This window comes from Exophiala viscosa (genome assembly GCF_022695815.1).
Source record: "Exophiala viscosa unplaced genomic scaffold EDD37scaffold_6, whole genome shotgun sequence".
Lineage (NCBI taxonomy): Eukaryota > Fungi > Ascomycota > Eurotiomycetes > Chaetothyriales > Herpotrichiellaceae > Exophiala > Exophiala viscosa.
Window position 1 is genome coordinate 178,066 of NW_026944358.1, and position 13,611 is coordinate 191,676.

General features: G+C 52.0%; 5 protein-coding genes across 5 annotated transcripts; 2 read left to right on the forward strand and 3 right to left on the reverse strand.

Moving 5' to 3' along the window:
- Positions 1-38: 38 nt before the first annotated feature.
- On the reverse strand, positions 39-1,594 carry EDD37DRAFT_631651 (D-xylose reductase xyrA). Its single transcript, XM_062816667.1, has 2 exons — positions 756-1,594; positions 39-703 (listed from the first exon to the last, which is right to left on the reverse strand). Exons 1-2 carry the CDS (start codon positions 1,203-1,205, stop codon positions 107-109), a joined length of 1,047 nt encoding a protein of 348 aa, XP_062669324.1. The 5' UTR covers positions 1,206-1,594; the 3' UTR covers positions 39-106.
- A 708-nt stretch (positions 1,595-2,302) lies between these two features.
- On the forward strand, positions 2,303-4,412 carry EDD37DRAFT_609651 (uncharacterized protein; the record flags this gene model as incomplete). Its single annotated transcript, XM_062815147.1, has 6 exons — positions 2,303-3,019; positions 3,071-3,313; positions 3,365-3,597; positions 3,647-3,870; positions 3,923-4,209; positions 4,233-4,412. The coding sequence occupies 6 exons, from the start codon at positions 2,303-2,305 to the stop codon at positions 4,410-4,412; spliced, it is 1,884 nt and encodes a 627-aa protein (XP_062669325.1).
- Positions 4,413-5,340: 928 nt separating this feature from the next.
- Positions 5,341-7,909, reverse strand: EDD37DRAFT_609652 (vacuolar import and degradation protein-domain-containing protein; the record flags this gene model as incomplete). Its single annotated transcript, XM_062815148.1, has 2 exons — positions 5,341-7,686; positions 7,886-7,909. The coding sequence occupies 2 exons, from the start codon at positions 7,907-7,909 to the stop codon at positions 5,341-5,343; spliced, it is 2,370 nt and encodes a 789-aa protein (XP_062669326.1).
- Positions 7,910-8,776: 867 nt separating this feature from the next.
- EDD37DRAFT_423054 (uncharacterized protein) lies at positions 8,777-11,645 on the forward strand. Its single transcript, XM_062812591.1, has 2 exons — positions 8,777-8,893; positions 8,967-11,645. Exon 2 carries the CDS (start codon positions 8,977-8,979, stop codon positions 11,491-11,493), a length of 2,517 nt encoding a protein of 838 aa, XP_062669327.1. The 5' UTR covers positions 8,777-8,893; positions 8,967-8,976; the 3' UTR covers positions 11,494-11,645.
- Positions 11,646-12,026: 381 nt separating this feature from the next.
- On the reverse strand, positions 12,027-13,081 carry EDD37DRAFT_658052 (heterokaryon incompatibility protein-domain-containing protein; the record flags this gene model as incomplete). Its single annotated transcript, XM_062818939.1, has 4 exons — positions 12,027-12,075; positions 12,108-12,640; positions 12,704-12,881; positions 12,936-13,081. 4 exons carry the CDS (start codon positions 13,079-13,081, stop codon positions 12,027-12,029), a joined length of 906 nt encoding a protein of 301 aa, XP_062669328.1.
- Between the last annotated feature and the right edge of the window lie 530 nt (positions 13,082-13,611).

The following is a 13,611-nucleotide window of genomic DNA, read 5'->3' on the forward strand; positions in this document are numbered from 1 at the left end:
TGAAAAAGCGAGGATAATTGGATGCGTAATTATGAATATGGAAGGTTGAGGAAGTTTCAAATTTTATTTTACTATCTCAAACGCTCAAACCACTTTCTCAGCATCTCTATGCGAAAATGCGAAGAGGCTTGTGCAGGTAGAATCCAGGGTCGTTGAAGCGCAAATCCTTGTCAAGCGCGCTGATGGCCTTAATCTCATCATCGGTCAAGTCGAAATCTGTCACCTCAAGGTTCTGCTTGAGACGGTCGACGTTGTTTGACTTGGGAATGACGGCGATCTTCCTCTGGGTTGACCATCGGAGGAGGACTTGTGCAGGGGTCTTGCCGACTCGCTGGGCGGCCTTCTTGACTGGGTCGACCTCGAAGAGCAGTGGGACTTGTTGCGGTCGCTCACGGAACGCGGGTGGCAACTCCAAGAAGCTCTGTGGGCCGAAGGACGAGTATGCCGTGACGGCGATCTTTTGTTCCTGGGCAAGATCGATGAGACCTGGCTGGACGAGGTATGGGTGGTGCTCGACTTGGAGGACCGAGATGGGGTGCTTGTTGTAGGTCAAGATGTCGTAGATGGTTTGGCCTTGGGAGTTGGAGATGCCGATGGACTTGGCAATGCCTGAGTCAACGACCTCCTCTAGTGCTTTCCAGGTTTCTGACATGGGGACTTTTGCGGTCTCGATGGTCTTCATATCAGCGTCCATCCACCAACCCTGAAACGGCGTTAGCAAAAGCGACCAGGCGTATACGAGCGGAATGACTTACAGGGTACCGGAGCTTGTCAGGCTCAATGAAAGGAAGAGCGATGGGGAAGTGAATCAAGTAGAGATCGATGTAGTCGAGACCCCAGGCTTCATTTTGGGCCTTGGCCATCTTAAGGGCGTCCTCTTTCTTGTGGTAGTTGTTCCATAGCTTGGTGGTGACGAATATGTCCTCTCGCTTGACGAGACCATCGTCAATGGCACGCTTGATGCCCTGACCGGCCTCCTTTTCGTTTTGGTAGTCATACGCACCGTCGAAAAGACGGTAGCCGACCTTAATGGCGTTGTAGACGATATCAGAAGCCTTGTCGGCCGGGACTTTCCACAGACCGAAACCGACCAATGGCATCTTGTGGCCCGAGGCCAGAGTAACGGTATCGACAGTCATGTTGTTTGTATTGACGGTTTTGAGATGGTGGAAAAGTTGAGATGCTCGTGAAGATATTTCAGACATTCGAGGCAAGACTGGAGAGGAAATTCTTTCAAATATATATCATCATCGAGCACGACGTCAAAGATCTGCTACCGATCCAGCAGCCGGTTGGGTTGTTCAGGGCACAGTAATTTAGCCGCCAATGGGTGGAATTGAGGTTCCATGGCCGGATAATTGAGGGCTTTTGCCACAGGCCAGCCGGAATGAAAATTTCTCCGCAGCTGCATAATGATGCACAGCAACCGGGCGAGCTGGTGGGGTAGAAGTTCGAGATACTTCACAATGTGCTCTGCCCCTCCATTCTGCATTGGCTGATGAAGAGGCTGTGAAAATAGATAATGCGTGAATTGCGGAGCAAGTAAGGTGATAGTTGAGATGAGAAGAAGGTCGAAGCGAGAACTGACTAACAAACAAACCGATTCTGGATCAGGAAAGGCTCAGCCTCGTATCCACGTGACTAGTAGCCTTGTCGCTGGAGAATGAATCCGAGACAGATCTAGACGCTTGGCTTTTCTGGCGAGATACTCCGTATATGTCCCTGAAACCTGTGAACGTAACAGTAATGGACGACATACATATACGAGGAAGTTCCCATGGCCGAGGAGTCCATACACGAGCCTCATGAACATGCTCGATGAAGACACGCTCCGACAGTCCCTCCCTAACCCAGATGGCAGGCGCTGGTGGACGCATGGTTTGCCCGCTCATCCCTACGTCACAGACCACAGAATGGTCGCTCCCACTAAGTAGCACCCTCAATCGTCACTGACGCTGAATATGATATTGCGTTTGTCTTTGCTTTTTCTCTTCCTGTTGTTGTATTACTGCAAAAGACTACTGTTGCGATATTCGATTAACTTTCGGGCAAAGACGCATTAAGTCTATCACAAGACACACCGTCGGAAGCTACTTCCGTCCATTGATAGCGTCACCACGAGGCTGTATGACCTGCCTCTTTCACTTTACTATTACTCCTCCCTTGTGGACGTCATAGCGAACAACTACCCATACTGTGCAATTATACGAAGTGACCGAACCTCACTATTGATATGCCATCGGTATCATCCTATTCAGCATGACTTTCTTCAAATGAGCCGAAACCGCTGATCTCCTTCGACATGGCATCAGTTATCAATAACTTCGGTGCAGCCTCCGACGGCCTCGATCGGGCGCAACTTGATGTTGCCCCACCAGTCGACGCACACACTGATCCACGACCACCTCCGGACGCACTGAACTATCGTAAACCCTCCATACGCCGTGCTGTTAAGGACAACCTACTTTCAGTGGTGGTCCATCCTCGATATGGCGTCAATAAGATCAAGGCCGCAATCAGTGAGAAACATGAAGCCATCGCCAATGAAAATCGTGTACATCAAAAGGATCCTGATCATGCACCTACTCTCGCCCCTGCTCCGCCAACAGGTTCTCTCGTGCATGAAAGGCTCGTGCACAACCTGGACGACAAACCGAAATTTCCACCAGTCAAGGAGTTCATCAAACATCCCATGAATTCGTTACAGTCAACCGTCCAGGATCAACGAGGCAGCGACTGGGCTGAGAATATGGCGACGTCAGAAGTTGCACACGGAGCAGAAGTCCAGCTTGTACGCCAAGCCGAGAAGGTCGACAACGCTGTGACCCCGTCGGAAAAAGAGGATGAACTCAAGACTCTCATGCAATTGAAGCAGGCCAGGCAAGATGAAATGGTTCGCTGGTCTATCGACCGACATGTGAGGAAAGTCGCACGGACACATGTGCCAGACAGGCCTCCGCAGCCACCGCCACTGTCCAAGAAAGATCCGTTGCAGTCGTGGGCCGAGTACAGCAAAGCGGTCAGTATGGCAATCTGGAATCTGCAGTGTAGCAACTAACAAAATCTCTAGAGGGCAAAATACGAGCTGCACAAGCGTGCAGAGTTTTATATCGACAATGGCTCGGATCTTCCAGAGGTAGACAGGAAGTTGTTGGCCTCGGCACTCGAAAGAGTCATCATCGCGTCAGTACCTGTGCAGAACACCTTCATGAGACTACGGAACATTTCTCATTGGGTCAATCCTCGGGAGAGTGCCGGTTATATGGTGCTATACTTCTCGCTACTGATGTTTAGCCAAATTACGCGGATGATCGTACGGTTGTCTTTAACGTACAAGCTACGTCTTTCGCTGACCTTCTCATAGATTCTTTCCGTTCTGCTGGGAACGCTGTATCGACGATGGCACCCTCCTACCATGAAAGAGAGGCGAGATACTATCGAACATGCTGAGAATCGAGACGCAATCGCACAAGACCTGATAGAACTGGTGACGCAATACGGCACACGAGGTTGGGTGGATCGTGCTATTGAGCTTGCAGGTCCTGTATTATTCGACTCGCTTGAACGTGCGGCGGACATTCTGGAAACGCTACGGAAGTCGGTACTGTTCTGCCCCTTTTGCGCGCATTCACTGATGTCGTCTTAGTTTCTATGAGTGGCGAGTCCCACGGCGCACCGGCTTCACACTCGGCTTGTTGTTCGCCTGGTGGTCGTTAATAACACTGACACCGACCTGGCTGCTTGTGCAAGTGACCTTCATCTTTGTAGGGTTCGACTTCTTCGTTTTGACGCCTCTCGGCGTTCGCTATCCGCAATATCGGCTGCTTGTTTCGCCCTGGACATGGTTGTTATGGGAGATTCCCACACACGGTAGGTTTGGCGCTTGATTCGTCGAAATAATGGCTAACATGAGCATCAATAGCGGACTGGGCTATCGCACGACTCCAGGCAGAAGCTGAGAAATACTTAGAACAGCATGGCAAGCTCGGCGATATTGACAATGACGACGCACGCAACACGGACATGCCATCGAAAACCGGCATCCGAGATACGCCAGAAGGCCCTCAGATGATCGGCCGTTACAAATGCAGAGACGGAGATGCATACGGCGAGCTTGTAGTAACGACCGCATCAATTTCCTTTTCTCCGAAGAAATCAGCCAACTCAGGCTGGGACCTGCCCTTCCGGGAGTTGATAGGAATACAAAAGGTATTTATGACCGTGTACAACAGAGGTATCTGTATGCTGATGTATGCCAGATCACCGTACAGGTCAAGAGCGGCGAAGAAGCTGGCCTCATCTTTACGAAGCTAAATGGAACAACGCATGACGTCGCGCACTTGGTTGAGCGTGATTTGGTCTTCTCACAGATCATCGGATACAGCCGACTGCTCTGGAAGAGGACAGGCTGAGAGGGCATGAAGTACTCATTGACGAGCTAACGAAGTGATGACAACGACAGTTCATACCAGCGTTTTTAGCATAGCGCAAGTCTGAGAAGTTCGCATCAGGATTTCGCGGGCTGGTCCTCCAATTGTACTTTTTAAAAGACGATTATCCTCTCACTCTTCCTTACATCCTTTCTCGCGTGCCTCATCAAAGTGAGGGCCGGACATCAGCTCCTTCGGAGCTCGTCGCCACAGATTCGACCACCTGCCTCCCCCATTTTTCTTCAGCAGGTATTCCCGTCCCCAGCGCCTGCACATGGGTGTGACCCTTTACCTCCTGCACCGTCAGTCTCTGTGCCACAGATGCAATCGTCTGCCATTCCTTGACGAGGTCCCGCGTGGGGAACACGATGTCGTTCTCTGGATCCAAAGTCCCGTAGAGCAGCAACACAGGGACATGCCACAATTCGTCGATCAATCTTTTCTGTCTGGCAGTCGTCAACAACCTGGTGCGTGGGGTGGGGGAACAATGTTGTACAGAACATGCAGTACAATCTCCGTCGACGCAAGTCGCGATAGGCGGAGTAATTCGAGCCGCAACTGCGTACCTATGGGTGATCCTCATGCACTTCTCCCCACCAGTGAGGCCACAGTGTGGATGTCACTGTCTCGTAACCAAAGTGGACTGAACTCCGCCAGCTGCGGTTGGATAGTTGGGGAAGAATATGAATTATCTACCTTATTTTAGGACAAAAGGGTGGTAGGATAGGAAGTGCACTCAGGACGAATGTGACGTGATGGCTGAGGTTCAATACCTGACCCCTATACCCAATTTTGCCCCGTCCTCGATGGACCCAAGCTCGCTATACAATGCACCAAACATCAAGTAGTGATAGAGGATAGGAAAGATACAGGACCGACACCGTCCATACCTGTAGTTCAACTGCCCTTTTCACCGCAGTTCCATAGAAGGAAACCATCTCTTGAGCCCGACCCTGTCTTTACAGCTTTCCTCGCCGCATCCACAAGTGCATCCTGCAATGGAAGGACTAATGTCCTGCTGGCTTCTCGCACTTGCTTCGACTCCCTGCACTGACATACCCTCTGGTGCCATCTTGAGAGCCTGGTATGGCTGTGAGCCAGGATCATAGTACAGTCCATCGACCTCTCCAGTCAGCCTATTCAGCGCAATGTAGTAGAAACCCGATATGGTGAGACCCCATGAAGTGCCGTTGGTACCAGGTTCGGACGGGCGACTCAGACTTGTAGGCGACGTTGAGTATGTGTAAGGTGCGGTGACAATCGTTCTTGTCTGATTCGAATTCGAAGGGGAATCGACAAAGCACCGCTCTTTCCATCGCATCAATATCCATTCCTTGCCTATCTTTTCGTCGAGCCATTTAGCACTTCCAAGACATCGGGCCATGACCTTGTCATCTTCAATCTCCTGACTCTCTTCGGCCTCAATAGCGGCATTACTGGTCGGGTCATCAGTCGAATTCTCGTTGCCTCCTGACATGTTCACGTCTCCATCGGCTTGCTCATTGCCAGCGGTGTTGTTGACTTCCTTATTATCGCCCTCGCCACTGGCTGCTTTTCGAAAGGCTTCCCATAGAGGGCTGTCTCGTTGGTATTCGCTCCTCCTCTTTCCCCTCAAACTCCTGGCCTTTTCGATCTCCTTCCTAAAAGGCCCAAGACGAGCCCAATAGCTTGCATCGATATCTACCCCGCCCACCCTGTAATCGCGGTCTTCTGCCTCGGTTTCTAAGGGGTGTTGCCGGAAGTCGATGATCTCTCCTGTAAAATACGAGGACATACTCGTGCTTGCGGTATTTGACTGGGAGGTAGGTTGTTGCGCAGGAGACACCTTCTCAGGCATATGGCTTGCCGACATTGTGCCAGTCATGGTCATGGTATTGTAGTCGACCGAATGGATGGCTACCTTGACTGGCCAGTGATCAGTCTCGGTGGGTGGAATCGAAGATGTGTTGGAGTGGGAAAACGGAGGAGTCGAAGAACGAGCAAAGCCCCATCGACCATTGCCATCCTGTAGTAAATCGGACAGATAGCGCTCAGCGTCCAAGAGCGAGCCAGAAAACTCTTCCGCCACGTCATTCCCGAGCACCATTTCCCGTCGTCGTGCAAGAGTCCGGCGGAACAATTCTCGATGTCGTTCGCGACGAGCTTGAGAGCCCCAATTCAAGTTGGCACGGACGGGCTCCCGATCAGTTGATTGCAGGCCGTGCCACACCATGCCTGGTGCTAGCCAAGAGCTGTATTGTGGCAGCGGCAGGCTGTTGACATGCATCGGCAGATCGCTGGGAGTGTTGGCTTTTTCATCCTCGTAGAGATAGTCGAGGTCAAGGTCTCTGGCTAATTTCAGACCCCCTTCCACGCCGGTATGTCTGAGCTGAGAAAGGTATCGAATGGAGTTTCGTACTCGATCAAAAGCTTCGGACCGTTTTGGTTCCTTTCGCACTCGGGAACGAGCATCCGTGTAGATAGCGTTGGCCTCGGCATTTATGCGGGCGTATTCTGCATGTCGTCGTTGCCTCTCGAACCTGTACTGACTTTGAAATCCAGACGTCGTGGCCGAGCTGTCGTTGGAATCCTCGTTCCAGTACGCTCGCAGGGCGCTGGCAGTAGGCACACTTCCTAAGAGATCGGCTGTCCTTCCAGTCCTGAGAGCATTCCTTGCAGAACGGTAACTCTGTAGGGCTCTTTCCAGGCGTTGTAAGTCTCGTCGAGCGTTGATGTCATCGTTAGGAGCGGCGGTGCTCATGTGTTCCATATCTTCGTCGCTCTCATCACCTGAGTACGAGGCTTGCTCGTCACGGCCAGGCGCTGCTGACACTGCCCAGTCGTAGAGGCTTTCCCTGACCGGCCCACCACCAGTCGTCGCGTATGTCTGGCCTTGTACCATCCGGGATGATCTATGACTTTGCATGCCCTCTTGAGGTCTGTTTGCTCTGGCCCAGGTGGGGATTGCGGCGTCGGCAGGATGCCGTGCTGGTGCGAAGATCTCCACGGGGACTGGTAGAGCAAGGCTCTGATTGGTCTCCACAGCCCCTCGATTAGTAGGTGGCTGCCTTTCCCATGAATTTGCTCTTCGTGTGGTGGCAGGACCAGAAGTGGCGCCCGGGTGATGGTCTTGCTCTCCTCGTGAGGCCGGCTCGATATCGCTAAGATTGAGAGTAGAGGCAAGGTCTGGGACAGGTGTGGAGATGGCTTCTTCGAGCTGGCGGAGGTAGGTTTCTGCGTCAAGATTGTTCGTAGGAGGTGTTGAAGGGCGCGTGTGCTACAAAGTGACAAGGTCAGTCAATGGTCGGCGACAGATTGGTAAGACAGTATTTGGAACAAGCGCAGGTATTTGGTGAGGGTGAATGCGGCCACTGGAAGAGATCTCCTTTGTCCCAGTTGATCTCGCCTGACAGTCATGATTTGTTTACTTCGCAAGACGGTGCTGTCCTTTTGAGAAAGATAGAGAGTTCTCTTACCGAGGGTGAGTTTGCAGGCGGCATGGAATTAGCCCCAAGATGGGCGAAATGAGGGAAATGGCTCGGCTGGAGAGTTCTCAGGTTGGGTCTTCGTTAAAGGACTTGTCCATTCAAGAGGCGTTAGGCACTCCCACAACTGCAAAATCACGAAATATCATCACCATGCTCAGGAAATAACGACATGCAATCCGAAGCGGCACAGATGTAGCGGGAGAGTCGATAGTTCAGTTGTTACGTCGTCAAGGGTCGCACGATCAAATGACGTCGATTTGTCCCTCGTCAATCATCTTCTTCACAGAGATGCCATCCCGAGCCGTCTTTCTCACATCTACTCTCCTCGATACTACCCGCAGACTACGAACACGGAGAAATCGAGTGGCCTCGGAAGTCACAATGCCCGTCCCATGCCCTTCTACGAGTATATAGCGATTGTCGCGTTGTCCTCCAGGTGTTTGCGAGTGCAGAGAATGGTGCTTGAAGAGAGGGTTTACTGCGCGGGCATACACCGCAGTAACGTGACTTGACTGCAGATGCGCGCAGGATGGGATGAATCGTAGACAAGGGTTTCGAGCTTGCAATAATTGAGTACCTCTGAAACGGAACATGATGTGGCTCGTTGGTGATTCTTCGTTGCCCAGTTCAGAGCCAGTAAAGTGACTCGACAAGCCAACCTGCAGCCCGAAATTCCCACTCGATGCGTATCCCTGGCGCAGGCGCAGGCGCAGGCGCGTAGAAACAACCACACTTATCTTCCTACAAGACATTCTCTGCGACTGTTCGCATGCAGGCCAAACATACAATACATCCTTCTTTCAGGCTCACTTCTAGATGATCGTCCCTCCTGTTCCTGCAGACAGACGTTGATGGTGTGAAGTCTCCACACCCTACGGAGTAGTGAAGGCAAATCTTACCCCGGCCACGGCTCTCACCGCAGATTACAACATTATGGCCTTTGGACTTTCCGAATTACTGAACCCTCAACCCGCGTCCATCCAAGAATCAGCAAATGTCGACAAGTAAAGCCTATCACTTCACTCTTCTAGAGGCTGCGACGAATCTTGTTGCTGACTCTTTAATTCAGTACCGACGCGATGGATCCCTCCGCTTCCTCCTTCTTCGCGCCTGAACTCTTCCAACCCCAAAGCGACGCGCCTCTCGCTCAAGACGGCCTTATTTCATTGTCGCATGATGTCGAGATGACTATGGAGGACGATGTCCACAACATGCACCAAACATTAATCGAAAACGAGATGGCCGACGTGGACCCGGTCAAACAGGAGGTCATCGACAACGTATACCCGCCATTCGAGGACGAAAATTTACATGTTGGCGATTCATCCATCATGGATATGGTGGATGGGAGTCTGCTTGCCGACAATTCGTCCATTCGAGACTCGCCCGAAGATAGTACAAAGCCGCGACCCAAACATCCTGGCAAGTCAAGAAAGTCCGATTCAGATGGGCTGCCCAAGTCATCGATACACTCGTCCAAGAACGAAGGGCAACACACAGATCGAAGATACCTCTGTTACCTATGTAACAAGCTGTTTACAAGACGACGGTCGGTCAGAGACCACATCTCAAAAATACACAATACCAAAACATGGGAGCCAGTTCGCAGTTTGGAAGTCATTGTAGATCCCATTTCCGGAGAGCCTATCGAGCCGTTGGAAGAGATCATTGCAAGAGGGCCACCGCCGCCGCCTCCCAAAGCGCCCAAAGCACCAAAAGCCGAGAAAAGCACTAAGCAGGAAGACAGCGAGGAACGACAAGAGGCTCAGGATGTTCAAGAGGCGCCAGGAGAGCAGCCTACCGTGGAAGAGATCGCTACAGCATACGAAGCGGTACGCACTCCTCTTCCTGAGCCACAGCGCGCACAAGCATCAACTCCTCCGCCTCCGAGCACAGTTGCGACCTTGAAGAAAGAACCATCAGTCGCAGGATCTCGAGCGTCCTCCACCGAGCCGTTCGCGACACCTGCACCTGTTGCGGGTAAGAAGCGACCTGCTCCAGAAGACTCCGCAAAGTCCTCCACAGCTGCAAAGAAGAAGGGCACAGCCAAAGTCAAGAGCTCTACCGGGCCGAACAAGCGATCCAAGCTGAGCGCAGCCGAACCTAGTCCTTCTGCACGATCGGCCTACCGATCGCCTAGTGCCGCTCCATCCTCAACCCAGCTGAAACCCATACCTTCAAAGCTCAAGAAACAAACATCCACCGCAAGTGTCAGATCCTCCCCTACACCGGCTTCCTCGCGCGCCGGATCACACGAAGTCGACTCCGGCTCAAGCTCGGTGGCTGCCACGCCAACCAGCTCCAACGACGATGGAGAAGTATTTTGCATCTGTAGAAAAGGTGACAATCATACTTGGATGATCGCGTGTGACGGCGGCTGCGATGAGTGGTTTCACGGCAATTGCGTGAATATTCGAGAACGAGATGGCGACCTCATTGACAAATACATATGTCCAACGTGTACGAAGCCGGGGTTGATCACCACCTGGAAACGAATGTGCAGACGAAGGGATTGTAGAAAGCCGGCGAGAGTGACCCAGAACCCTCCCAGCAAATATTGTTCCGATGCATGTGGGCGGATGTTCTTCGTGGAGTTGGTGCAACGAGGCGATCCCGCCGCGCAGACCAGCAAAGACGGTCAGTATGTCGTTGAGCCAGGCCAGCGCAAGAAACATCGCAGAAAACAGAAGCGGGCAGATGGTCATCCAAAAACTTCAAAGCCACTTACGAATGGTGCCGTCAATGGTGACGTGGCAGACCTTGTGGATGGTGAAAGCCGACTTGCGACACCCGCCTACAGTGAGGAAGATAAGACCGAATACGAAACCGACAGCAGTTTAGACGATGACATGCTTCCGAATCGTGGGGCCGCCCTGAGAGCAGGTGAAGTCAAGGCCCTGCTAGAGAAGTGCGCGGATATCGAAAAATGGCGATCTCTAGGACGCAAACCAGACACTCCTCCACGTGAAGTGGACATGCCCGACACCAAAATCGAAGCTGGGACCGAAGCCGAATCCAAGCCTGCAACGCCTCCGGAGTTTGACGAGCTGGAGACAGCGAAGATGGCAAATATTCAGGAAGAGAAGCGTAAACTTGAAGAGCGCAACGACATGTACAATGCGCGCGAGCTATTGTTGGACCTGGTCAAGGCAAGATCGACCAGTATCACGGATGAGGTCCGTAAGACGCATCCCAAGATGAAAGACCTGTGCGGGTTCGATCCACGCATGGCATGGTCCGACGAGGAATTTGTGGTATGGTACAACACCAAGGGTGGGAAGGAGATCTTGGATGTTGGAGTCAAGGCCAAGGTCGGACCGCCTGACGAGCATGATGGTTCTGTTGTGAATGGTATTGCTGATGAAGATGAGGTGGAAGATGGCACCATGCCCAAGAAGGGTGGGGTTTGCATCAAGAACCGGTGCTCGCGACATCGCAATTGGGCTAAGAATCAGCTTGCCGAGTTGAGGTTCGAGCAGGATTTGGTGCGCCGAGGGCTGGCACGGTGCGAGGCTCAGGAGAAGCAGATTAGGGAACGGGGTATGGTGAGGGCGTGGGAGAATCGAGGTCGAGGCATTGCCACTATCTCAACATGAGCATGGATGAGGGATGCTCATAGGTAGTGTCAATGAAAGTTGCGTATGCATATGCACGAGGCTGGCGAGTGTGTATTACGCACGATACGACATGGCTTTGATCGATGATGAACAATTTAGGCAGTATGAGGTACTGGATATCTCAGACCAGAGCCAAGCATGCATCTTGCAAGACGTAAATTTGCTGCTTGGTGATGATGCGTATATGTTGACCTGATTGCTTGCAATGCTTATGACCTGAGATACTAGACTGCTAAGCTAGTACTGGGAGGTTCAACTATATCCTCCAAGTGAAACAACATGGTCAACATAATGGGCCCGGGTCATGCAGACGAAACAATACCGTCCGTTTTCGTGGGATTGTACTGGAATTGAAGTGCCGAAACACTGCATCGTCAGAGTCCCTCAGGGAGTGTCTGCGGAAAGATTGGTAGTCAACGACTGACCCAGGATGAGGATCCCCGTAGACTAAGCGCTCGACAACCAGCACGAGACCGGGAGTTGAAAGGTTTGGCAGTAGGTATAGACCTCCATTAGTTTGCTGCGGGGATCCATGTGGACTTGGCCAGCGTGTTAAGCCGCCTGGTGGGATTTTGAGCAGGGAAACGTCCCACTCCAGCCCTTGGTTGGTGAGTCTATAGGGCCGCGTTCCTGTGAAATCGTCCTCAATGCCTTGGAGACCACAGCGTTCGAAACAAGCCGGTGAAGGTGCAAGGAGCCCAGTACAAAGCCCGTACCGGTCAGCCAATTCAGTCTCTTCATGCCAGAGGATAATCGATCGGTCTTCGGAAACTCTCAAGATCTCTTCTTGGAGTCTCGCAAATGCCTTCCAACCTTCCCCGTACAACAGCGGCATATTGACACCGAAGATTCCCAGCAAACAGTAGGCAGCATCTTCAATACGACTGGTCCTTCTGCGAGCTGCCCATGACATCTTCTGAGCCACGCTGAACTCTGCCAGGTCTGTCGTACCCTTGAGAAGTGACGCTGGAACCTGGGTGATGTCCGCTAGCAGGTCACTCATTCTTCGCTTCGTGGAGATTCCACGCCAGTCGCGGTCGAGCAACAGGACGGGGCCCGTTGGAGCTAAGAGCTCCTGTAATGTCCACCCGCGAGAAAACCACCGGCTTGCTTTGAGTTGATCTCGCTCCGTCCACGAAAGCTCACTTTCTTTGAGGCCGCCTTTTGGGACTTCGCAAGTCAGCCTGACATCTGACAGGTAGACGAAGCACACGGTGGCGCGCCTGTACCAGCGATACATGGAATTGATTGCTTCGGAGAGCTCCGCACTGCTGGTTTTGTCGATACAGCAAGTATCGATCCATGCCCAGTCGCAGCCACATGACGCTGCATATTTGCAGCATCTCAAGATCTTGCGATATCCGGCGCTATTCTCAGATGCACTCATAGAAAGCTTGAAAAGGTCTGCAAAAGGCTGGTACTCAGGTTTCGTCATGTTTCTGATCGCGACAAAGTCCTGCAGGTTGACCTCTTCTTCCTCCCATCGATGCGAGAGTATCGCATATCTAGGGATTGCATTGTCAAAGAACTCTTTTAGAACCAAATCTGTTGTATGAAGGAGTCTCATTGCTGGTTTTAATTCCTGTTGCACCTGTCGTGAAAGAACTCAGAATGCCCCCCCCAAAATGCTCGGCCTCTGTGTCAGCCGTTGGACGAGCTGGCCCAGATCCACAGGGAGACTGAATGGAGAGCGAAATCGCTGCGCATGGAAGAAGCTTCAAGCTCGTCGCGTGGTAGTGAAAGAACAAGACTCAGATGAATCGCAAGGACTAAGGCGCTTTGCAAGTCATCAAGCACATTTGGCGCGACTGCCAGCGATTGAATGCAGCCACGAGTGCTGGCTGATCAATAATGAAGCTATGTCTGTGATGCGTCTGCGTATCCAAACCTTGTATTTCTTGTTGCATGCTTGGTCGTAAAGGTCGAAAGAAGATAGATTGAGATGAGGCTGTGGTGAAGGACAGGCAATAGCCGTCTTGCATGCCTACCAATGAAATGGCTAGTGTCGGCCTCGCTACTGCTAGACTTTGGTCGATAGTCTTACACTGCCTCGCAGACTTTTGGTGCAGGGCATCCATGTAAGTTCTATCAAGCGCA